This window comes from Coenobita brevimanus, chromosome 57, assembly GCF_032717465.1.
Source record: "Coenobita brevimanus isolate Jiangsu-jjx chromosome 57, ASM3271746v2, whole genome shotgun sequence".
Taxonomy (NCBI): Eukaryota; Metazoa; Arthropoda; class Malacostraca; order Decapoda; family Coenobitidae; genus Coenobita; species Coenobita brevimanus.
In genome coordinates, this window is record NC_137010.1 from 27,856,496 (window position 1) to 27,883,377 (window position 26,882).

The window sequence follows — 26,882 nt, forward strand, 5'->3', positions numbered from 1 at the left end:
AATATAAAGAGTACAGTAGCTTGTCAGTGTACCAAAGCTTCCAAAGTTAACATAATAATTTACTTGAAGCAGTTGATGCAGCAGTATTACAGTATTTCAGTTTCTACCAGTTTTCAAAATGTCTGCCTATGATTTGCATGTAATTGTCCTCAGGTATTTGTGAATTGTGATTACTAACTTTTCAAATTACAAACCAACTCTTGAAACCAGTTAAGTGTGTAAGTATGGAAACGGTTTTATAGAACATTCCACCATGTCTTTGGTTGGTTAACATTTCATTCAGTTATGCTTGAGTGTGTAACCTCAGTCAGTACCATTGGCCTTATTAAGTAAAATTAGTACAGTAATAAGAAAAAAAGTAACAGCCACTCAGATATACCATTTGCAAAATATAAGATATTTTGGCTATTCAGCCATAGTCCAAAGCATTTATGAGGATGTGACTAGATCTTAATAACCCCATCAAATATTGTAAACAGATGGTGGGTGTAAGGTGAACGTTGTGGAGGCTCTGGTTGGACTGGTATACGGTGAGGCTGTCAGTGTGTCTGTGCCACACCTTCCTACATTCATCAAGTATGCTACACTCCTTGGCCTCTCACACCACATCTGCTCCTGTCTTGAACTAAGCAAGACCAGAGGGGAACCAGACCAAAATGTCAATCTTAGTATAAGTGCCGAGACTGTAAAAGGCCACAGGAAACAGAGCAGGAAGCCAGCCATAACCAAAAGCATGGAGAAAATTGACAGTTATGAAGGAAAGCAAATGGACCAGGTGATGAGAAAGGATATGTGTGAGGTTAGGGGAACAGAACAGGTGACCAAAAGAAGTAATTGTGAGGTGACCCAGACAGAACAGTCGATGGAGGTTAGTGTGAAGGATGAGGTAGTTACTGAACAGTTTACACATAGTGAACTCGAGGGTTATGTATTGCCACATTCAGATGCAGTAAAAGTAGACTGTGAGAGCAGCATCCTGGAACTGTCTATTCTCTGTAGTGACACTAAGGACTTGGAAACATCAGCAAGCACCAGCTGGCCCCTCAGTCAGTGCCGAGATAAGCAGTTGACATTTGAACATCCTCTGGTATCTGATGCCCATTCATCCAGTGCCACCAGCTTATTAGATTCTGTGAGAGAATTATCTGAAGAACCAATAAATGAAAAACTACAAAATGTGTGCCACACTGATATTCAGGAAAATATAAATAGTGAGAGTGTAAATACTCAGGATATTATGGATCTTGTGACGGGGGAAGAACAGAGTAGGTTTTGCAGTGAGAGCCAGCAGCAACAGCAACAAGAACAACAGCATCAGCAGCAACAACAACAGAAGCAGAACAAACAGCGAAACCTAGGAAAGGGGTTGGTGTGTGGGGTGTGTGGTGCCACTTTCCAGCGGTGTGGGGACTTGGTGAAACACGTGCAGCTCTCTCAGCATTTCACGACGCAGTGCCCTCTCTGCTTTGTACAGGTTAAATTGTATCTTGTTATAATTACTGAAAAAAAAAAAAAAAAAAAAAGTATTTTGCTTGCACAGGATTGTTGTTGCTTGCATTAATGTAAATGGTGGTTTTTAAGATGGTGTGTATTGAGAGTGAATATTCTGAATATTTAACCTTTTAAGCTAATCTACTATAATGTCTGTACAGTATCAGATACTTTACCTCCACTGAAGTAACAATACCCATTGATATGAAAATATTTGATTACTGCACTGACCTTTTTGTGAACTTTACTACTTTTGTGTGAATTTTACTGCTTTTCTGCCATAGGGTGGGGGATTACATTTACATGAGTAAGGAACAAGGAGATAGTGCTGTAATACATTATAGCCTACTTATTGACATAATCACAATGGCGATATGAAATGTGTCCAGACACTGACATTTATTGGTTATTGTTTTCTTGGCTGTCAGGAGTAACTGTGAATGATGTTGTGCCGGCAGGTGCGTGAGGCAAAGGATCAGCGTGTACACTTTGCCATGCATGACCAAGCTCTGCCCTTCTTTTGTATGTACTGTGACCTCAGATTCCGCACCCGTGCTGCCCTCATGATGCACGCACCCAAGCACTCAACCACCCGCCCGTGAGTCATCTCTAGCAGTTTCCGTATGACAGAGTTTATCCTGAACTACCATATTATAACAGTCAGCCCTGTCCTTGCACACGAAGTTTGATAAAAAATTGTCATCATCATCATCATCATCATCATCATCATCATCATCATCATCACATCATCATAATCTTGTTTCCCTTGCCTACCTAGGATGGAGTTAGATGTTTAGCAAACTTCATTCATATCCTTCAGTTAGAGTTGTTGATGTTGAGTAATCATGGTCTGTCTAGCTGAGCAAACCCATCAACCACAGGCAAGCAGTTGCCTGTGCAGGGCCATCCCATGCAGTGAATTGATGTTCCCTTGCAGTGGACAGCACCTCACCACAGCAAGGTGCGAGGAAGAGTATGGACGTTTGGTTCCTGGAAATACGTTGCATTTATGTAACAGGCTGCACATCATGCCATTATTTGGTTATATGGTTCCCATCCAGTGTTGTAAATCTTTTCCTGGGTTACAGAGAGTCATTAGGTTTGTCACACAGTGTAGAGTCAGCCAAAGTGGAAAGAACAGAAATAAAAAGTGACAAGAAGGATGAGAGAAATAGGAAGAGAGAGGGGAAGACAGAAAAAAGAAAGATAAAGGTGAAAAAAGAAGTGGGAAGCACTACATTCAGTGAGTGGATGGTGGTTGCCACCACCCACCACTATTAGTTAGAGTAGTCTATTATAACGAGCCCTGTGCAGTGCTACCATGTATTTGGGGGTATACTCCACAGTTCCAATTCATCATCATCATTATCTAATCTTACAATTATATATACGAGGTCTGATAAAAAATTGTGCAACCTTTAGCCGGTGAAAAAATCATGCTTACTGAGCTCAGACTTTAATCCCATTCAAAGCATGCCCCTTGAGACTCAGCACACTTAGCCCAGCAGGCCTTCTATTGCTTAAAACTTTTGTAAGATCAGGTTTTTTTTTTTGGATCACCAGCAAGATCTTTAATCACATTTGTCTTGATCTCATTTGTGTCCTCAAATCTCTAACCCATCAGTGGCATCTTCAGTTTAGGAAATAGCCAGAAGTTGCAGGGCACCATGTCAGAAGAGTAGGGATCCTGCCAGACCTGTGTGATCTTTGTGTTTGACCAAAAAAATCGTGGATGAGATGGGATAAGTGGGGCGGAACATTGTCATGGTGGAGCTGCCATTCCTCTGCCTCCCACAACTCTTGTCTGTTGCAGTGCAGTGCTTTCTGTAGGTGATGGAAAATTCCCTGGTGATATTGTCTTTATTGATTGTTTAGCCTTCTGGTGTGTATTCATAATGAACAACACCCTGATGCTGTAGATGGTGGGGGGTTGGGAAGTCACCATGGCCTTCACCTTTTGAAGTGATTGTACCAGTCCTTAAATTGCATGACACCCACAGTTTCAGTGCCAGCAGCTGACTGAATCTTGATGGTATCAGGTTGTGTGTCACCAAGTTTTTTTTACCAAATTTGATGCTATAACATTGCTCAATTCGCTCTGTCATTGTGGCACAAAATGAAAATGTGATGAGCAAAGAACACATCCTCTAACACACACTGCTTCACAGTGACTGGGCTGAGTGACAGCACTGAATGTATTCGCGCATGTATTCGACTCAAGGTCATGTTTCACTGAGTCACATCCCCTTGCTCCTACTGGTTTGAGAGAAAAAAATTATGGTTGAATACTTCTTGATCAGACCTCATGTGTATACTGTATATATCATTATATATATAGATAGATAGATTGATAGGTATAGACACTTTGCACACACACACACACACACACACACACACACACACACACACACACACACACACACACACACACACACACACACACACACACACACACACACACACACACACACACACACACACACACACACACACACACACACACACACACACACACACACACACACACACACACACACACACACACACACACACACACACACACACACACACACACACACACACACACACACACACACACACACACACACACACACACACACACACACACACACACACACACACACACACACACACACACACACACACACACACACACACACACACACACACACACACACACACACACACACACACACACACACACACACACACACACACACACACACACACACACACACACACACACACACACACACACACACACACACACACACACACACACACACACACACACACACACACACACACACACACACACACACACACACACACACACACACACACACACACACACACACACACACACACACACACACACACACACACACACACACACACACACACACACACACACACACACAGAGACAGAGCAGTCAGGGTGTGAAAGACTGAAAGTTGAGAAGCTGAGGATCAAAGAAGTGGCAGATGAGTACAGGACCAAAGTAGAGGATGAGTTAGAATCACTGAACTGGAATAAATGGGATCTGGACAGTGTGTGGAATGCATATAGGGATTGCTTAGTTAGGAATGCTAGAGTGGTATGTGGTGTGGCAAGAGTATCAACAAAAAAGAAGGGTACGGCATGGTGGGATGAGGAGGTTAAGAGAGTGGTGGAGGAAAAGAGGAAGAAGTGGCTAAAGTGGTTACAGGGTAGGGGTTCAGTTGAAATAAGAACTGAGTACAATATATCGAGAGCAAGAAACACATAAAGAGACTAATGAAGAGGAAAAAGGAGGAGGTAAATGATGATCTAGGAAGAAAAATGAATGCGAACTACTCTGAAAATAGGTAGTTATTCTGGAAAGAAGTGCGGAAATGTAGAAGTGAAAGCTGAAAGAAATGTGATAGTATGAAGGATGCAGGTGGTAGGTTACTAACCCATGGAGATGAAGTAAGGACCAGATGGAAAGAATGTTTTGAAAGCATGATGAATGGGTATAGATAGAGCAGAGCAGCTGTAAACATGATTGGTTTTGGGGGTGTGCAGAGAAGGAATGCAGTGCCAGGAAACGTGACACTCGCACAGGTGAAGAGCGCTGTGAAATGGCTGGAAAATGGGAAAGCAGCTGGGGTTGATGAGATGTATGCAGAGATGCTTATGTGTAGTGGAGAGAGTGGAATGAAGTGCTTGTTGAAGATATGTAAGAAGGCATGGATGAGTGAAACTGTGCCTGCAGAGTGGAAAAAGGCTGTGAGTGAAGTGAGTGAGAGAATTATCGTGGCATAAGTTTATTGAGTGTGGTAGGGAAGTTATATGGAAGAATTATTATAGAGAATGTAAGAAAGATATCAGAAGTCCTAGTGAGTGATGAACAGGGTGGCTTTAGGAGTGGCAGAGGATGTGTGGATCAGTTATTTGCAATGAGACAGACAGCAGAGAAGGCTTGTGAGAAGGACCATAAGGTGTTTATGGCATTCATGTATCTGGAAAAAGCATACGACAAAGATAGAGAGGGATTGTGGAAAGTTTTGTGCATGTATGGTGTAGATGGTAAGCTGCTAGGTGCTGTCAAGAGTCTTTATGATGGTAATGAAGCATTTGTAAGGGTTAATGGGCACCTAAGTGAGTGGTTCACGATCAGTGTGGACGTGCGACAAGATTGTGTGATGTCCCCATGGCTGTTCAATATATATATGGATGGGGTGATGAGAGAAGTAAAAACGCGAGTAATGGAGAGAGGGATGGCGTTAGTAATGATTGGTGATAAATGGAATATCTCAAATTTGTTGTATGCTGATGATGTAGTACTGCTTGCAAGTACCGGACAAGAACTTGGTAGGCCAGTGCAGAGTTTTGCTGATGTCTGTGAGTGTCGTGCCTTGAGAGTAAATGTAGAGAAGAGTAAAGTGATGGTTATTGAGAGAGAAGGTGACTCCCAGTTTGATGTCGCAGTGAATGGAGAGAGACTGGAATTGATGAGAGAGTTCATATACTTGGGTACAGCGATAGAAAAGAGAGGAAAATGTTAAAAAAGAAGCTGAAAGTAGAATGACACAAGGAAGAAAAGTAGCTGGTGCAATGAAGGCCTTGATAAGAAACAGGTTTGAGTGTTGCAGCTGCACGAGGCTTACATGAGGGAGTGTTAGTGCCAACTCTAACATATGGGTGTGAGACTATGGTGTGGCATGAAAATGAAAAGTCAAGAGTAAGAGCAGTGAAGATGGGACTGCTGAGGAATGTATGTGGAGTACAGAGGGTGAATAGGATATGAAATAATGTGATTCATGAAAGGTGTGAAGTGAGGAAGTCGGTGGACACCAGAATCAAAGAGAGTGTCCTGAGATGGTATGGTCATGTGGAAAGAATGGATAACAATAGAGTGGTAAAAAAGGTATACCTGAGCGAATTTGAAGGAGGGAGGGGGCGAGATAGGCCAAGGAAAAGGTGGAGAGATATGATGGATGACTGTTTGAGGAAGAGAGGTTTTGAAGTCGGTGAGGGTAGGGAACTGACCAGAGATCGAGCTGGCTGGATGAATATTGTGAGGAGAAGTGCATGATCAGGGATTTTGGCACTCCTTGTGAGCATGGCAGCATCCTGATTGACTCAATCGGATACGTTTGTGTGAAACTGCAGAATGTGGTGAATGTTTTTGGCATATTTGGTAGAGCCAGGATTCCGGGGGCTTGAATGATGAGTGAATGGAAGTGTGGCCTATTTGGATTGGGCAAGTTTGTGCTGTCTGCACATTGCTATTCCTCACCCTGCCCTTGGGTGGGAAAGGAGGTCTGGATGATGATGGTATATATATATATATATATATATATATATATACAGTACCCTCGCGTCCAACATGGTAATATTGTCATGCATGCATGGGTCCCTTGTCGGACCAAAAACGTGTTGGACAAACAACAGAGCTTATGGGGAAAAATGAATTATGTCAGTAACCCTAGGAAAAGTCACCCTAAATACCTACCATATACCTATACATATATTGGTACTACTGTAATTATAATAAATGATACTGTACTATGAATGATAACTAACCTTTTAGGATAATGTTGGTGGGCTTGCTGGGAATGGAGGGTGATATCCGAGACTAGGTAGTCCTACTGGATCCCTGGAGGATGGCTGCTGGCGTCACTAGCGGGTAATGGCTGCTGCTCCTCCTCAACCTCCCTCATAAATCCTTTGAAATTCCTCTCCCCTTTCTGTTGCCTTTCGATGAATTCTAGCTTGGTGGCCTGAGGTAGGTGCCGCCGTTTCTTGGAGTTCTCAGAAGGCTTCCTAGGCATCGTGAGCAGGGTAAAATGCAGTAGCAGGGGCAGAAAATGCAGCAAGAAAAAAGCACCGTCCAATGCGAATTATGCAACTGAGTGGCGCTGTGGTGGGAGAAATTTAAACAAAACATCACATGAGAGCAGAAGCGTTTTTCATTGGACGACATCACGATCTCGTCACGATAGCGGGCGGGTGAGGCTACTTGATCGGAAGTTTTGATTGGCTGTCAGCGTCACGGGAACGTCCAATATGACCATGTTGGACCAGGGATGATCGTGCTAGAGGCGAACTCTGCGGATTTTGCCCACTTCTCGGAGCTCTGTCAGTGTTATGCTTACGCATCCGTTTTACAGTACAGTAACCCCTCCAATATCCGGATCAATAGAGCCATAGGCAGGTCCGGATAGTGGTCCTGTCCGGATATTGGGCCCCAGCTTATGGACTAGTACTTACGGACCCTAACTCTGAAAAACACCTACACAACTCCCTCTGGACATGCATAGCACCTATTTAACACCCAAATCACACCAATAAGGGACATAAAAGACTGAAATAATTGCAAAAGAACCATAAAATGAGGTTTTAGAGGTGAGTTTATACAATATTAAACATTCTGGGTACTTACAAGTCCCTTGGTCTTGGACTGGTTTGAACCGCCAGTTTGCAGTCCACAGTTAATCCTCTGCACTCTAAATTCTAATTTCTTAACACTGCACAACACTGTAAATTCCTGTGTGTTCTAGTGGCAAGGTATTGCAGTTTATTCACTGTTTATTCACAAAAAACAAGCACCTGTGGCTTGCACTGTTATGAGTATCTGCTCTCCATCGGAGTTAAGCTGTGACTGTTGATGTTGGTGGGGTAACAGAGTTGCCAGATCGCAACAGCCACATTACCAATCTCCTCAACTTTCATTGTCAAATATAACTTTTCATTACCAAATTCGTAAAGCTAGCATATATTCTTCACTAATTATATATACAAGTGGAAATACATGTAATCACTCTCCTTATAACTAACACCATGTTGATTATTTTCACACTATATAGGGTAGCAGATTAATCAGAGAGAGCAAACAATCCACCATCTCCATCCTGTGTATCCTCATACATGTGAAAAATCCATTTGGTAATGCATTATTCTAATGCATTACCAAACGAATTTTTCATTACCAAATTGGCCCACACTTGGTAATGAAAAATACCAAATGGCAACCTGACAGGGGAGGGGGGAGGGGGAGGAAGGAAGGGGTGAAGGGACCATGGTGTAACAGCTGTTTGGCGCCAGGCGGGAATTTCAAATTATGGGAGGGAAAAAAGTCAGATTTTTTTCGAATTTTTTGCAGTTTTTGGCCCATTTTGGGAATATTGGATCCCAGGAGGATTATGTCCGGTTAGTGGGGATGTTCGGATATTGGGCGTTCGGATATTAGAGGGATTACTGTACTTAAATAATATTAAATCGTACTAATTTTTTGTTCTCCGTGCTTGATGCGAATCGTGCTGGACAAACGCGAGGGTACTGTATATATATATATATATATATATATATATATGTATATATATATATACCGGTATATACTGTATATATATGTACTGTGTATATACTGTATATATATGTACTGTGTATATACTGTATATATATATATATATATATATATATATAGTATCATTTTTCCTATAGTTTATAAAGGCTTCAACATGCTTGCATGGATCAGCTTTGGTCACCTAATGGTGTGCTGTCCATGCTGCTCAATCCTTGGCAGCCTCCCTGTTCAGTCCATACATACATACATCCATTCATCCATCCATCATCCAATCCTATGTTGCCCCATAAGGAGCATGGGAGCCCAGGGCTATGCAAGTTGGTCCTGACACTTAAGATGAGAGTGACCAGCCTCACTCATCCCTGAGTGGCATTACATGAGCAATAAACCCCACCCACCCCTTGGATATGAACCTGCACAGGCTCAATCCGATTGGAGAGTCTTAATTATTTACTAAACCACCAGGTGCCATAATTTGGTTATATGGTTACCAGCCAGCATAGGAAATGGTTTCCTGGTGTGCAGGATACCATTTGGCTTGTCACTCACTGTAGAGTCACCCATAGGTAGAAGCAAGAGGAAAGGATGAAGGAAAGAAAGACAAAAGAGGGAGTGTAAAGTCACCCGCAGGCAGAAGGACGAGGAAATAATGAAGTACAGAAAGACAGAAGAGAAAGGAAAGAAAGAAGGAAGGAGGAGAGGAAAGGGCAGACACCTGAGAGCAGTGCTTACCATCCACTCACTCGATGTAGTGCTGCTGTCAGGTGTTGTGTCTGCCCTTTCCTGTCCTCCTTCCTTCTTTCCTTCCTTTTATATATATATATATATATATATATATATATATATATATATATATATGTACTGTATATGGAGCCTTTGTGGTAGAGTATGCGTTTTCATACATGGGAGAACCATGGTTTTGCCCCGCCAGGGTAATAAACTTTGGGAGTGTTCACGCGGCCACGTACTACTTTGGCTGTGATTGAGCCAGTGTTGCATACTATAAAGTATGCTTGCACCCAGTCGGCTTGTGCCGGCCGATTACACTTGGTTCACAGACTACACACACGTCCAAAGCCACTCTAACAGTACAGTCACACTTACAAGCACTTTTTACCCTACATACAATCTCTACCAGACAGCCTAAGCCACTTGGTAGAGATACATAGACTGTATCATTGTCACTTTGGTTGGGATAGGCTGGTCCTGCAGTGGATACTCAAACGGCTGATGATGATGATGATATATATATCCATCCATCATCCAATCCTACATTGCCCCATGAGGAGCGTAAGAGCCCGGGGCTAGGCAGTTGGTCTCAACATTTAAGATGAGAGTGACCAGCCTCACTCATTCCTGAGTGGCACTACATGAGCAATCAACCCCAACCATCCCATGGATACAAACCTTCACAAGCTCAATCTGGCTGGAGTGCAATAATTACCCACTAAACCACCAGGTGCCAAAATTTGGTTATATGGTTACCACCCAGCATAGTAAATGGTTTCCTGGTGTACAGGAAACCATTGGCTTGTCACTCAGTGTAGAGTCACCCACAGGCAGAAGGAAAAGGAAAGAATGAAGGAAAGAAAGACAGAAGAGGGAGTGTAAAGTCACCCGTAGGCAGAAGGACAAGGAAAGAATGAAAGAAAGAAAGACAGAAGAGGATGGAAGGAAAGAAGGATGGAAGAGAGGAAAGGGCAGACACCCGAGAGCGGCACTATATCGAGTGAGTGGATGGTGAGCTCCCCCACCTATCACCTGATATATATATATATATATATATATATACATACAGTATACTCTCTCTCTCTCTCTCTCTCTCTCTCTCTCTATATATATATATATATATATATTGCCAGATGCCTTAGGGGGTGGCCACAAATTATCGCCTCCATGTCGCCCTGTCCTCTGCCATTTTACTGCCCTGCTCCCAGCTTACACCCCCCTCTCTCATATACCTCTCCACTCCATCCCTCCATCTCATCCCTGGGCCCTCCTCCCTTTCCCCCCTTCCATCTCACTCACATACACTTTCCTCATCAGTCTCTGCTTTCCATCTTCTCCACATGGCCAAACCACCTCAGTGTGTTTCTTGTAACACTTTCTATCACATCCACATCCACACCACAATTCTCCTTCACTTCCTCATTTGACAGTCTGTCTTTCCATGTGACCCCACATGCTCCTCACAGAGAAATTTCCGCTGCTCTCATTCTTGACTTGTGTCCCTCCAAGAAAGGCCAAGCTTCACTTCCATATGTTAGAGTTGGTATCACAATATTGTCATGCAGTAACTTTTTCACATCCATGCTCACTTCCCTGCTTCTTATCACTGCTTTGAAGGAACCAGCAACTTTTCCATGTTTTACCCTTTCAAGCACTTCACCCTCTAAACTTCCATCCTCACTCATCACACTACCCAAGTACAGAAATACCTCAACTTACGAATATAATTGGTTCCAAGAGGCCGTTCGCAAGTTGATTTTGTTTGCAAAATGAAAATCCTTTACAGTACTACACATACAACATAAAGAACACTGTACTGTTCACTGATCTGTTGGTAGGGTTTTAAGTATTAAGCAGTTTATATTGTAATATGAAATATAAATGCATAAATTAACACAAGAAATACACAAGAAAAGCATACAGTTGAAGACACAACTTTGTTCCTGCTCTTGTCCGATGCCTATTTACTACTGACGAATGATAATGGAATGTTTGCCACCTGCGAAGATGTGGATGTGGCAAGCTTTTCATTTTGTTTCATTAGTTGTAAATATACATTGGACATAAGTGATAACAGAGTTATTTTATAAACATTACTGTAGCTCCCCTAAGGGCAGACATAACAGGACTTGCAGGGAGTGAGAGGAGGCAGACGGAGGAGTGGAAGTAGTTGGAAGATGCAGGTGAGGAGAGAGCAGTGGGCGAGTCAGGATTTTTGGGAGAAGCAGGCTGAACGGATGTGGCTGAAGGCTTGGCAAAGGAGGTTGAAGGCCCAGCATAGGAAGTTGAAGGCTGTGGTTCGTCTAATTTCATTTCCACCCTTGGGAAAACCTCGTGATTGAAGACTGGGAAGCATTGCCACCCAACAGGAGAGTTATCCTGTCCTTAGAGACCTTAAATCCTGACATCCACTTCTCATCCTTAGATATGAAGGACCTGTCGGGCATCCTTTTCCTAAATAAACTTGTCTTATTAACATTGAACACTTGCTATGGGAGATAGCCACCCTCCCCGATGATCTCTGCCAATGTAGACGGGAACTCCTTTGCTGCCACCGGGGGGGCACGGTAGCACAGTGGTAGCGCGCTGGACTCGTAATCGGGGGATTGCGGGTTCGAGCCTCGCCCGGGCTGCCGTGCTGGAAGTGGTAGCTCGCTCCTGTAACCCTAGCGGGGCTATATAGTCCAATACAGGGCTTAGCTCGGGGGAACTCCATTTCTCCCATTTTTTTTTTCGCTGCCACCGTGTTGGCACTAGCTGTCTCACCACTTACCTTCATGTTATAGAGGTTAGCCCGTAATTTAAAGTGGTAAAACCATCCAAGACTTGCATTAAACTCTACATCCTCTTCCTCAGGATATTTCTTCTTTAGGTTCTGGAACAGCTTAGTGTCCTTCTCCTGTATCAGCCCCGTGCTGAGAGAGATGCGCTGGTGAATCTGGTTGTCAGTCCACATACACAGAAGTTTCTCTATCTTCTCTATAATAAGCCCACGCTTTTTGGCAATAATGGTGGACTTCATGAACACAGCACCCTTCACGTGCTTAAGAATACATTCCTTATCCTTAACAGTTGTCCCCAGAGTTGATCTATTCATCCCAAATGAATCTGCCACTGACATGAAACATTAGCATGGTGTGTGTAAAACTCAGTGCATTTACTTGCTGCTTCTTAGTGAACTGTTGCTGTAGTTCATTATTTATTTGACAGAAAATCAAGCACTGTCATAATGGATATACAGTATATCACTTCACTAATTCTTTGACCTCGTTCAACACGCTTTATTATTTTGAGTTTTTGTTCCATAGAGATGGCACGTTGCTTCCTAGATAAGCCAGAAGCATCACTATAAACATGCTTTCATTTATCAGCCATATTAAATGGAGTGAAAGTACTAAAAGCACAATGAACAGTGATCCTCTCTCCTCCACATGAGCAAAAACAAAAGATGGCGGTTAGCCCCCTAGCACCCACACTGCAGCTTAACGACCCGCCTCGCAACTACTGTCACCTGCCACATTCAAAAGCGGTTGCAATGGGCCATTACAAGCTAAATTAGTTTATCATGGTTACGTTTGTACTTGTGAAATGTTTGTTATTTTTTTCATGTTCGCATCTTTGAAATCCTCGGATCTTGAATGCGCATAAGTTGAGGTGTGTCTGTACTTAAATGCACTCACGTTTTCCATTTCCTCCTCATCCAACCTCACTGTACATTCACTGACTTAATTTCTGTCAAAGACCATCACTTTACTCTTCCCTACATTCACCTTTAGACTCCAGTTCTTACACACTCTCCCAAACTCATCCACCAAGCCTTGCAGCTCCCCTTCATCATCACCAAACAACACAGCATCATCTGCAAACAGCAGTATAGGGAGTTTCCAAATGCTACCCTCCCTCATTAGGGCCACTCCAACATCCACTGCCTTACCTTGTATCTCTTTTATAACTCCATCCATATACAGATTGAACAGCCATGGAGACATGACACATCACTGTTTCAATCCAACCTTCAAATAGAAAAATTCACTCAGTTTGCTATCCACACACATTCCAGCCTTAGCACCCTCATACATACTCTTCATGGCATTCAACAACTTCCCATCTACTCCATATATTCTTAATACTTTCCACAATCCATGTCTATTCACCCAGTCATATGCTTTTTCCAAATCCACGAAGGCCGCATACTTCTTTTCCCTTCTCTAGAAACTTTTCCACTAAAGACCTAAGAATGAATAGCTGAGCTACAGAACCTCCCTCCCTAAAACCTTCCTGTTCTTCTCCAACTAATTCCTCTGTTATTTCCCAAACTCTGTCAATAAGTATCCTACCATATACTTTTGCTGTTAGACTAAGAAGACAAATGCCTTTATGATTATCACATACTTCTTTTTCCCCTTTTCCTTTGCACAGGGGAATAATTATACCTGATTTCCAATCCTCTGGGACTCTACCTTCCTCCCAGGCCAATCTGCACATCTTCCCCATCCATTCTACTACTATCTCTCCCCCATGCTTCAACATTTCACCACACACTCCATCAATTCCTGGAGCTTTCCCCATTTTGACATTCCATTGCTTCCACAACTTCCATCCCACTGATTTCTTCCTTTCTTCTCACATCCTTCTCCCAGCCATTCCCCAGCCACTTATACTCACATTACTTTCATTGTCTGTGTTCAACAATTCCTTAAAGCTTTTTCTGCATCTGCTCACTTTTTCTCCCTTCTCCATCAGTAATCTCCCATTTTTATCTTTCACTCCCTGACTAACTTCTTTGCCACCCTGTCTAACTTTCATTACCTCTTTCCAGACCTGTCTAACTCTCTTTACCTCTTTCCAGAACATTTTCTTACATTCCCTCCACTTTACATTCAGATTCCTTCCAAATTCCTCATCCACTCTCTTCGTACTCTCTTTTACTTATTTTTTCACCTCTCTCTTCCTCTTTATACATAACTCTCTCTTCCATCTCTCAAGGGTGGCTCAGTGGTCGAGTGCCTGACTTGAGACCAAAGGATTGAGAGTTCGTGCCCCGCGTTGGTAGCTGCCCTGCTGGGAGAGGTAGCGCTCTCCCATCACATAGCAGGACTATATGATCTATCAAGGTTTAGCTTGGGGACTTCATTTCTCCATATAAAAAAATCCCCCACCCACCCCACCCCCCACCCCCCCAAAAAAAAATCTTGTTCTCTAAGCTAATGATCAGTTGTGGTATGATCAGTTTCATTATCTTAACTCACCCTAAACATTGTTTCCTGAATCATGCTAAGTAAATTAGGGTTTTTAATATTACTGGGAAATTTCACTTAAAGATCTGAGCAACCAACCGAAGCTCAGATTTAGTAAGACTGTCCACCTTAGATTGTTTAGCCTCAGTTCACAGGAATGCTCTTACAGCATCAAAATTTGTCAGCACCATTATAGATAATCATATATTTAGGTTAAAAGAAAAATTGCAGTGCTATCCTGGGAAGGTCACCATTTTAATTCTGTTAAGGAACATGGAGGGAAATGTTAGTCTCTGAGGGTTCAGATCAAAGGCAGTGACGCTTAATCATATGAATCTTACTTTACTTACAAAATCTCTACACAGTGCACCACAAAATTAGGTTCTTTAATAAACAGATGCACAGTAGGACACTCCTAATCTAATTAAAACCACTCATGAAGTTCTTCAAACAAGATCAGCCAGACAGCAGCTAACAGAGTATTAAATGGGAACAGTTAAATTATTAGGCTGGTATGTACAAGTTAATGTATGTACAAATTTTTAACTTAAAACTTGACATCTTGGAATACTTCATACACTGTATCACTAAACAAGGAGAGAGACTTAGGGAATGCTGGAGTCGAGAGAGTGGTCCATCCACCTCCAGCCACTGTTAATATATCCCAGTAGCCACACCTCCTTTCCTCCACTCTATCTGAAGCAGCACTATGTCTGTTTCCAGTCAGCTCCTAAGGAGGGCAGTCTTGACTGGTCATTCTAACACAATGGGAGATGATCCTCATCACTTGGGTCTGCCTCCTTCTTCTCCTTGTGATTTGACACTGGTTGACCCTTATCGTCAGTGATATGCCATGCAAGAAATAGAGTTTGCAACTTAGTCAATTTAGGGATAACTTGAGCCAGGGGTAGCCGAGATAGGTTACGAATAGGGATGACATCACATGGTCAGTCCCCAAATTAGTGGTCAAGTAGCGACCAGTAAGTGTGTATGTGCCTGCATGTTCACGTGTGTGTACATTTAATTTCATGGCTGTAAGAATTCTTTCGTAAGATGAATGGAATCATCCATTGCTAGCAGCAGCAAAATTAAAATGGAGTTATTATACTGGAGGGGTTAATATGTGTTTATTTATGTCCAAAATGTTGTGGATGTCCCAAAGAAATTGTATTCACTGTGTTTGCACCATTTAAAGGCTCCAACAAGCTTGCGTGCATTGGCCTTGGTCACCTAATGGTGGTTCTCCATGCTGCTTGATCTCTAACAGCCTCTCTGCTCATTCCAATATCCTTGAGGTCACACCCTGTGACCTTGTCCCAAGTCTTTTCCGCTTTGTCTCTTACAACTCTACCCTCAGCGTTCACACCTTGCACCCTGTGCACCCAGTTTTCATCCTCCATTCTCTCCATGTGCCCAGACCATCTCAATCTACCCTTTGTCATCACAATACTAATACATTCAAGTCCCATTCTTCCTCTCAGCTCTTCACTCTCAGTCCTAATCTCTCCAGGCCTGTCGTTCAAGGATGTATTACTCTTCCGTCTAGTCATTCTCACTGCTGTATGTGTGAGCCTTTGAATATCCTCGTTCTTTATTGGTCAAGGCTTGCTACCATACAGCTTTACACTCCTCATACATGCCATCTAATTTTATTGAATGGCTCATATCCTCGTATGTTACTGGTATGTGTTTTAGTGAGATGAGTAGGATCCAGTTTGTGGGTTCTGCCTCCTGCTTTGAAATAATGGAAAATTAGGTGATAGATATGTGGATATATTCTACTGAGTCACCCTTAACATATAAGGGCTTTCCTTTTGTTGAAAATAATCAGCAGTTGCCAGAATAAACAAAGTGCATACATTGTTTGGGAACGTTAATGTGTTATGTTGTGTGGCAGGTTTGTGTGCAGTGAGTGTGGCCGAGGGTTCAAATGGCGTCACGCACTGCAGGCCCACTCATACACACACAGTAAATCCTCTCGCCTGCTGTGTGACATATGTGGATTTTCTTCTAAGTACGTCACCAGCTTCAAGGCACACTTGGTTCTTCACTCAGGCCGATCCTTCCCTTGCCCTCACCCTGGCTGCTCCTTCACCTCCAGACGCAAGACTCACCTTAACGACCACCTTGCCACACACTCAAAGGTCAGGCATTTCCTTTACCATGAGGCAAGATTTAGAACATATTATAGTTTCTTCGAATTAAGGTGTTTAGCACTGCATAAGATTTCTTCAAGGGCATTTGCCATTTTTAAATTTTATATATTCATTGCAGAGTGGGGTTGAGGGCTGAGAACTGAAAGTGTGGTTACAGGTCTTATAGTTTTTTCTGTGTCCAAGCAGCTGTTAGTTGTCATTTGTCAATACTGATGTGGTTGGTTACCTTTGAATGACTAATTCTTTCTTGGTCGTGTGGCTGTTCTGGTGTAGTGTTATGCTCAGTTAATAATTAGTTTTCTGAATTTCCGCAGACACGTGTGCACCAGTGTGAGGTGTGTGGCCACTCTTTCTCTCATGCCAAAAACATGAAGAGACACATGAGGCTTCACGCTCCAGCCTCCAACTTGCTGGCATGCACCCCACATTCCAAAATCCAATGTAATTTTAGAACCACTCGGCCGGACAAACTGCGAGATCACTTAGCTAAGAAACACAACCTCATGCAGCATCAGACTTCCCAGGGTACAATATCCAAGGTCTTGCCTGCTCCCGCACCTCAGTTCCTCTCAAGTGACACAGACTTTATGCAGAAAACAAACTTGCAGACCTATACGGGGCTGGAGAGGTTTAAGAGAGCCGCAGCTGCCTCAGATTTTGCATCACTTGTTCAGGAAGCCACAACACCAGACTTGTCAGGCTTGGACAAACTAGACCTCAAAGCAAATGAAAGCGAGAGATTACCCAGTATGAATGTGGAGGGTCAGTCTGGGTTCCAAAATGCAGAACAAGTGGTTGATGCTCAGCTGTCAGTTCATGCTGATGTTACTGCTGACCATCAGGGTGAATTTGCAGCCCTTGTCAATTCACCGGATATTTCAGAACTGACAGATATCCAGGAACTTGACACCCATGAAGATCAGACAGGTAAACAACAGAGTGCAGAGGAAATGGCAGATAGCTTCTCTCCTGGTTTTTTAGTAGAACATGACATTCTCCTGGACAAAGCTGAGGAGACGACAGAGATGACTCAGTCTCAACAGCTGGAGTCGGACGCATGCATGGAAGAGCTCATGACTGAAGCAGACAAACTGACCATCCCTGTGACAAGTTCTCTAGAAACCCAGGGGGAGTTTACAGCGCACATGGATCCTCCTCCATATCCTGGCTTCCCTTCGCAGGATACTTCTGAGAGTGTGGTGCTGGAAGTGATGGCTCCCACACCCCCAGACAGCTCCATAACCCCACCATCCACACAGTCAGCACCCACACTTCACCTCCTGGACACAACTGCTCTGGACAAGAAAGCAGAGAAGCAGCAGCAGTGTATGGAGTCCCTGCATATTCTTGAATTCATGTTGGATAATGTGACTGACTAATTGAAGTTATATTGTGCAATTGTCTAACTAACCATCGCAGGAAATACTGGCCAGGTCTAGTTACAAAATGTAATACAGTATATCTAATTTACCATGATCCAAGAATTAAACTAGTGAACTTAGACAAATACTTATTTTGTATACTGTGTTCAGAGCTTTGAGTTCAATTCCTTCTTTCTTTTTTTTTTTTATTCCAACTTTTGACAGTTGTACTCAGCTTTGGAAAATCCTTTCCAAATTATGAGTTTAAAGATGACTGTATATTACACCAACTCAAAAAGTCTCTCCTGAGCAGAATAAAATCATTCGATGACTCAGAAAAAAAAAAAAGTTAAACAAAAAGGGTTAAATCATCTGATGATCATTACCTAGTGTTGATGGTAGAGAAGTGACTACTTATGTTAAAAGAGAACATTTTTCCATCGACAACACTGTCACCTTTATAAAAAACGTATTAGGTGTAGCATTATAAAGATACGATTTTGTATTGATAATTTATATTTTTAAACATACAAACTTAAACAAATATCCATATAACATAAATGTTGTATTAATTTCCCCTCCATTGTCATCCCAGCTCAAAATCTTATCTGTAGAATAGGGTGAGTTGGGATTCAAAGAAAAAAAAAAGTAAGAACTTTCACATACATCATCATCTAATCATGTGTTGCATCATGAGGAGTGTAGGAGCCTGGGGCTAGGCAAGTTGGTCCTAACTTTTAAAATAAGTGACCAGCCTCACTCATCCGTAAGTGCCATTACGTGAACAATAAACCCCAATCACCTCTTTGATGTAAATCTGCACAGGCTCAATCTGGCTGGAATGGATGTAAATCTACACAGGCTCAATCTGGCTGGAGTGCTTTAATTACCCATTAAACCACCAGGTGCCATAGTTTGGTTATGTGGTTGCCATCCAGCATGGTAAATGGTTTTCTGGTGTACAACAAACCATTTGGCATGTCACTCAGTGTAGAGTCACCCGTAGACAGAAGGAAGAGGAAAGAAAGACAGAAGAGGAAGGAAGGAAGAGGAATGGGCAGTCACCTGAGAGCAGCATTGCATCGAGTGAGTGGATGGACAGCGCCCCCACCTACCACTAAGGAACTTTCAGTGTATATAAATTGCCTGGTAAAGTGAGTCACACAGTCATTCACAAATCATCCAAGTCTTCAGAGTGTTAGCTTCATTTCACATGCAAAAACCACTTTATCCGACGCAGTGTGTAAATAATACCCATTTCCCTTTTAGGGAATTCCCTATATTGTGGTTGGGTATGGCACACCTCATGTTTTCTTTGGACTGGAAGTTAAACCAAGTGCTAAAACCAACTATTTACTTCCCAGCAGTTGCTGAAAACTGTTTGGAAAAAATAAATTTTAGATGTGTAATAAGTTTTGTAACAATATACATTATGAGTCTCGGGTTAGACTTTGACTGTTGTGTATGTGCTGTCACTCAGATGGATCACCAGGTGACTGTACCTGTGGCTGAAGTGTTTCCTACCTAAGAGTGATCATGTGGCCAGCTGCCAAGCTTGCATCCACATTTCACTTGCATGGTAGTACCATCTAGGATCAGTCGTAACAGCCCATCTGTGTACCTTTTTTTTTTTTTTTTTTTTTTTCCAAACACTTCAAAGACACTTGTGGGAAATAGTCATTCCACTGAATACCGTAATAAAAGAAATGGGGACAGTTCTTATCATGTGCATCTTCATACATATTCATTTTAATCCCTTGTCAGTACCTTTAGCATTTTCAGTTGGCGAAACTTACTTTCTCACACATTCCTTTGCCCAATTCTCTCACTCTCTCTTTCCTGCAGCATTTTCAGTTGCTCAAACTTACTGTCTCACACATTCCTTTGCCTAATTCTCTCACTCTCTCTTTTATGCTATCTTTATTTAAAAAAAAAAAAAAAATGCAACTGACCAAGATTAGAATTAATATTTGGCTGTATATAATTATATCCTTTTCATTTCTGTTATACCATATTCTCCTTTCTGCTGATCTCTGAAATTTCCTTCAGGCCATTTAAACCCTGCACAATACTACTACTCAACTTTTTTTTTCCCTGTATGGCCAAAGTCAAAAGGTCTGGAGGGTGAGAGAGAGAGAGAGAGAGAGAGAGCCTTCTCCTGTGCTATCATTTTCTCTTACTTCAGTAACTTGAGTACTGTATTGGTGTTAAGGCTGGACTGCCTCGTTAGCACCATAAGGTCCGTGTGGTCTCTCTCTTTATAGTGCCACCACCATTTTTTTTTTCTTTTCTGTGTCTTTATTTTTATTGAATTATGACAAAAAATTAGAAAGAGCAAAGCATGCCTGAGGAAATTACCTCAAATCACCCAAGAGGAGCAGAGTGGCATAATTTAATGTGAGTAATTTGAAGGGTAGGGGAGGGTAAGAAGTTGAGTCTGAGTAGGAGGCAGGTGGATGTTGGTTGTGTACAGAAAGTTAGGTGTAGGGGAAGATTGGCCAGAATGTTTGCTGCGAGGGATTGTAGGTAAAAGCTACTCTGGCAGGGAAGTGTAGATTGATATGGTGGTGTGAGTGTGTTAAGGAAAAATGGGGGGAATATATCAAGAATATAATGCGTGAATGAATGGATTATAGCAGCAAAAATTTTTTTTGGCTGTGGTGGCGACCATCATCCACTCACTTGATGAAGTGCTGCTACTTCTTCCTTCATCTTTATCACTTGTTCTGTGTCTGCCCTCCTCTCTTCCTACTCGTATGTTTCCCATCTTTCCTGTCACTTTTAATTACTCTTCTATCCCTTTCAGGTGGCTTTTCATTGAGTGACACGCCTAATGGTTTCCCATAAGCCAGGAAACCACTCACAATGCTGGGTGGTAACCATATAACAACTCCATACATGTTCCCTACTTGTCAACAAGTGGGTTGGCAGATGGTTAGTGTCCCTCCCTGTACAACAACTAACTCAAAAACAGGCGGCCAGTCCTTACAGGATCAAGGCATCTGGCTATAGGTAGAGAGATAGCTCATGATTTCACTTATATCAGTGTATGCTCCACAGACTGGCTCAGAGATGTAGAAAAAAATAGATTCTGAGATGACTCGATATGTGTGGTACTCGTAAGTGTTATTGGGGGACAATGAGATTGTAGTTTTGGAAGGGAACTTAGATGACCATGTGGCAAAGCAGCTCAGGTATAAGAAGCACCACACAGTGAGTGGATGGTGGATGCCCCACCCACAACAAAACCAATTCATATTTAATGTCAAGAGAGAGAGTATAACTATACAGTGCTGGTGTAACAATAGCTATGAGGGAGGGAGAGAGAGAGTATAACCACAGTATACAGTGGGGGACCGCGGTAGCTAGGTGGTAGGGTGTCGGGCTCGTAATCATGAAGTTGCGATTTCACGCCCCGCCCGGTGGCTGCCGTGCTGGGAGGGGTAGCGCTCTCCTGTAACCCTAGCAGGGCTATGTGATCTGATGAAGATTAGCTCGGGGATTAATCCCCCCCTACAGTATACAGGACTAGTGTAGCTACAGCTATGAGGGAGAGAGACAGTATAACTATACAGTACTGGTGTAGCTAGAGCTATGAAGGAACAAGAGAAAAACGGAGGCAAATTCTGATATAACAAATTACAGTACAATCATGTTGTATAATGGGAAGGAAGAAAGGAATTAGAGACTAGCACCAAGCAAGAAAATGGCAACATGGCACTAGGCATTGATAGATGGTGTCAGCAGAGGCAATGTTGATTGAGCTGGCATTGACAAATAAGGTGGTGGCAGACTTGGCACTGATTGAGTCAGTATTGTCAGGGTCAGTATTGATAAGAGTTGCCATTGACAGATTTGGTGTTGCAGAGTTGGTGTTGATAGAGATGGCAGGCTTGACCCTTCCAGGAAAAGAGGAAAGATCAACATCAGTACAAGGTCCATAAACTCTGTGCCATGAAACCGAATGTCCAACCTGATAGGAGCAGAGGGAAAATAAAGGCTGAAAGAAATATTGATATAACAAGAAGAGAGTTTGGAGAGAGGAGGTAAAGATGGCAAGCAAGGATACTTGGGAGGTATTCTCTCTCTCCCTCCCTGGGGTAAGAGATGATGAGAACAGTAAGGAAAGAAAGACTGGAGACAAAAAGGACTCTTTTTAACACTTATCATGACAAGCAGGGATACTGGGAAAGTATCTCCCCACCCCCTCTACCTCCTCAGGGAGTTTGTATTAATAGGAGATATTACCAAGAATCAACTTTGTCTGAAAAAGAGTGACCAGAGTTATACAACAATTCTTTCACCTTCACTTGGTCTAGATTTTTGTCCACTTGTAGCTTATTTCATGTAGGTTAATGAAAGAAAAAGACAAGATTATGGCTCTAAATTCTTTCCACATCACTTTTTCATCGCTAGTATTGCATTTTAGTATTACAGCTCAGCATTCAAGATGAAGACATGGCAATTTTAGCCCAAGTTGGAGTAAAATGAGCATTATAGTTTGACTCTCATCTTAAATGTCAGGACCAACTTGCCTAGCCCCGGGCTCCTACGCACCTAATGGGGCAACGTAGGATTGGATGATGGATAGATGGATGGATATAGTTTGACATGTCATAAATATACCCTTGTTGCCAGTATACCATATAGCAAGAAAATCTCTTATCTCAAGGATGAAGTGGGGAGACAGTACCTAAGTGAAATTAGCAGTAAGAAGAGCAGAGTTAATGAGACGAAATGCCTTTGACTCCATCCTATTAAGAAGAGCTGTATGTGGGGAGCCTTCTCACACACAAGAGTTGTACTCCATACAGGGACGAATAAATCTCGTGTATAAAGTCAACAACTGAGCAGGGGTAAAGAAGGTACGGAGTCGGCTTAGCACACCCAATCTCTTGGAAGCAGATTTTACCAGAGATGTAATATGATCTTTCCAAGATAAATCCCACCCAATCTCTTCGAAGCAGATTTTACCGGAGATGTAATATGATCTTTCCAAGAAAAATCCCAAGTGAATGAAACCTCATGCATGTTGAAGGATGTTGCTGGATTGAGCTGGATATTATTAAATTTTAGTGGGTACTCCTGTGGAAGATTCTGTCAGGCTGATAGGTGCAAAAACTGAGTCTTAGATGCATTAAAAACAAGAGTAAATTTACCCCAGTCAGAGATATGAGCCAGGTCAGACTTTAGGAGTGCCATAGCCTCATCCCTTGTTTGTTGAAGTAACTGCTGGGATGGACGTTGCGGGAAATGAATGGAAGATGAAGGGTGGAATCATCAGCATACGAGTGGATAGGGTTAGATGTACAGCTTAGATCATTGATGAATAAAAAGAAGAGAGTTGGTGATAGGACAGAGCCCTTAGGAACACCACTGTTAATAGATCTAGGAGAAGAACGATGGCTGTCTATAACAGCAGCTATAGAGCGACCAGAAAGGAAGCTGTAGATGAAGGCACAGATAGAAGGATAGAAACCGTAAGAGGGCAGTTTGGAAATCAAAAATTTGTGCCAGATTCAATTGAAAGCCTTTGAGATGTCAAGTGCAGTGGCAAAGCTTTCGCCAAAGTCCAGAAAGGAGGATGACCAGGAGTCTGAAACGTAGGTGAGAAGATCGCCAGTGGAGCGTCCCTGACGAAACCCATACTGACGATCAGGAAGAAGATTGTGATAAGAAAGATGCTTAAAAATTTTTCTGTTAAGAATAGACTCAAAAACTTTTGAGACACAGGATGTTAAAGCTAGTTAGAGGGTTGGGAATGGTCACCCTTCTTTGGGACTGGCTGAATGAGAGCAAACTTCCAGCAAGAAGGAAACGTACAAGTTGAAAGACAAAGGCGAAAGAGTTTGCCTAGGCAGGGTGTAAACACAGAAGCACAGTTTTTGAGAACAACAGGAGGGACTCCATCAGGCCCATAGGCCTTGTTCGTACTGAGGCCAGTGATGGCAGAAAATACATCAGCTGAAGAAATTTTAATGTCAGCCATGAGGAAGTCAGAGGGGGGAAATGATGAACAGCACCGGAATCATCTAAGGTGGAATTGGAGGAGAAAGTCTGAGTGAAGAGATCTGCTTTATCAGTAGAAGAAATAGCTACAGAGCCATCAGAGTAGAAAAGAGGAGGGAAGGATGATGAGGTAAAGTTGTTAGAAAGGTTTTTGGCAAGGTGCCAGAAGGAGCGGGAAGAATTCGAGCTGGAGAGTTGAGAGCATTTACAGTAGTGCGGATGAATTTATTTTTAGCAGAGCGAAGAACAGACTTAGCACAATTCCGGGCAGAAACATAAAAAAGATGTGAATCAGGAGTGGGTTTGCGCTGGTACCTTTTATAGGCCCTCTCCTTGTTGCGGACAGCATTAGAACAAGCGTGATTAAACCAAGGCTTTCTTGCATTACTCAGAGGATATGAGAAAGGAATGCATGCTTCCAACCCCGAGAGAATAACCTCCGTAATGCGCAAGGCACACTCAGATGGCTCTCAGCCATGGAAGCAATAATCATTCCAGGGAAAATCAAAGAAGTACTGCCTGAGGGCCGCCCAATCTGCAGCTCCAAAGTGGCAGAGACGACGTTTTTTTGGAGGGTCCATAGGCTGTACAGGAGCAATAGGACAGGTGAAGGTAAAAAGGTTGTGATTGGAGGAGCACAACAGAGTTAAAGATTAACAGTGTAAGCAGAAGGATTAGTTGTAAGAAAGAGGTCAATTATGTTGGAGCTTTCTCCAAGGCAGTCAGGGATACGGGTAGGGTGCTGTACAAGCTGCTCTAGGTCATTAAGGATAGAAAAGATGTAGGCTTGTTCACCAGGTGGATCAGTGAAAGGAAAGGAGAGCCAAAGGTGGTGGTGAACATTGAAATCTCCTAGAGTGGAGATTTCAGGAAAAGGAGAAATGGATAGAATGTGTTCCATCGTAGAAGTAAGATAGTTGAAGAATTTTTGATAGTAAAATTAGGGGATAAGTAAATAGCACAGATATCTTTAGTCAGAGAATGACAGGAAAGCTTAAGCCAAAGTGTAGAGAATTCAGAAGAATCAAGTTCAGGAACACGAGAGCAAGATAAGTCATTGCGTACATATACACAACAGCCACCTTTGGCTTTGAAATGAGTACAGTATAGAGAAAGATGGAGGATACAGAAAAGGGTTTGCTGTCAGTTGCCTCAGACAGCTGAGTCTCAGTTAAAAAGAGAAGATGAGGTTTAGAAGAGGAGAGGTGATGTTCAACAGAGAGAAAGTTAGAGGAAAGGCTGCGAATGTTGCAGAAATGAAGAAGTGAGTCAAACAGTGGTTCCAGGCAACTTGTAGAGTCGTCACCGGGAGAGGTGGATGGTGGGGGCATTTGTGGTCTCCCCCCCCCCCCCGGGGGCTCCAAGGCAAGTTCTAACTACGCCATTTTTCTTTTAACTTTGGAAAGGAAGTGTAGTGTGTACTGTGCATGTAGTTTGGTGTAGACAGTTAGAGAAACTTGTATTAGAGAACATGCTGGCCTACTCTCTGTGTTACTGAAACACTGAAAAAGTTCAGCAAAGGGCGATAGTTGGGAACTAGTCCCGAGGGCTGATGCAATGGCAGCTCCAGCTCTCCCTGTCAACAGCTTTCCACCCACCTTGGGAGTACTGCCTTGCTCGACTGGTGCTACGGTATACTTTTACTGGCTCCCTTCAACCTCTGTCTCTTCGCCGCACTGTTGCCTCTTTATCTCTTTTCTATCGCTGTTCCATGGTCATTGCTCCTCTGAACTGTCTGCTTGCATCCCTCCACCTCTACAATGGATGCGTAGCACCCGTCTAGCAATAAACTCTCATCCCTTTTCTGTCCAGCTCTCTAATGCATTACCTCCAATCCTTCATTTATGCAACAGGTCAACTCTGGAACTGTCTCCCTCTGCCTGTATTTCCTGCTTCCCATGATCTCCAGTCTTTCAAACGCAGTGTGTCCAGGCATCTCGAAATTGACAGATCTCGAATTTGGCTCTCTTTTGTATTGTTTTTGTTTTTTTCTTAGAAGGAACTGTTTTGCGGGCTCGTAGCCTTTGGTTTCTTCTTCCTCGCTTAAAAAAAAAAAAAAGTTATGAAGTAGCATGAAGTAGCTCTACCTGCTGGATTACCAGGAATGCAAGGACTGCTAGGCCTCACAAAATGGACTGACTAGTCCGTGCCCAACTGGAGTCACGCAAATATTGAATGCGGGTTTGAATCCCTGCCAGGGCAGGAAACAGGTTAAAGGATTTGCATTTCGTTAATGCTGACTACTGATCTACTGTAAGTCCTGCCAACATGTCACAAAAACACTCCTGCTAATACTAGTGCACCAGCCCTATGTGAGACAGCTCTAGCATGTATTCATTTCAAATGGTGTGTCCCAGCACTGAAGTGGTGACATGTGGTATGACTGGTGTCAACAGCAAATGCCAGAGGGAGACCAGAAATGCTGTTCTACAGTTCCCATTTATGCACAGCCAAATGAATGTCCTGAAATGCTGGTGTGAGCTTTATTTGCTTGACACCTACAATGGAGATATGACACAACCCCCCTAGACTTGTGGCATGTTGAGA

General features: G+C 42.7%; 1 protein-coding gene across 1 annotated transcript in view; it reads left to right on the forward strand.

Annotated features, from left to right (window-relative positions):
* LOC145402321 (uncharacterized) overlaps positions 1 to 18,865 on the forward strand; it is a 28,779-nt gene extending 9,914 nt beyond the window's left edge. The window contains exons 3-6 of the mRNA XM_080274461.1: positions 480 to 1,474; positions 1,950 to 2,089; positions 16,707 to 16,953; positions 17,280 to 18,865. Of these exons, the coding sequence (XP_080130587.1) occupies positions 480 to 1,474; positions 1,950 to 2,089; positions 16,707 to 16,953; positions 17,280 to 18,344 (2,447 nt within the window). The 3' untranslated portion in view covers positions 18,345 to 18,865. The remainder of the gene's footprint in view (positions 1 to 479; positions 1,475 to 1,949; positions 2,090 to 16,706; positions 16,954 to 17,279) is intronic.
* Positions 18,866 to 26,882: the final 8,017 nt, after the last annotated feature.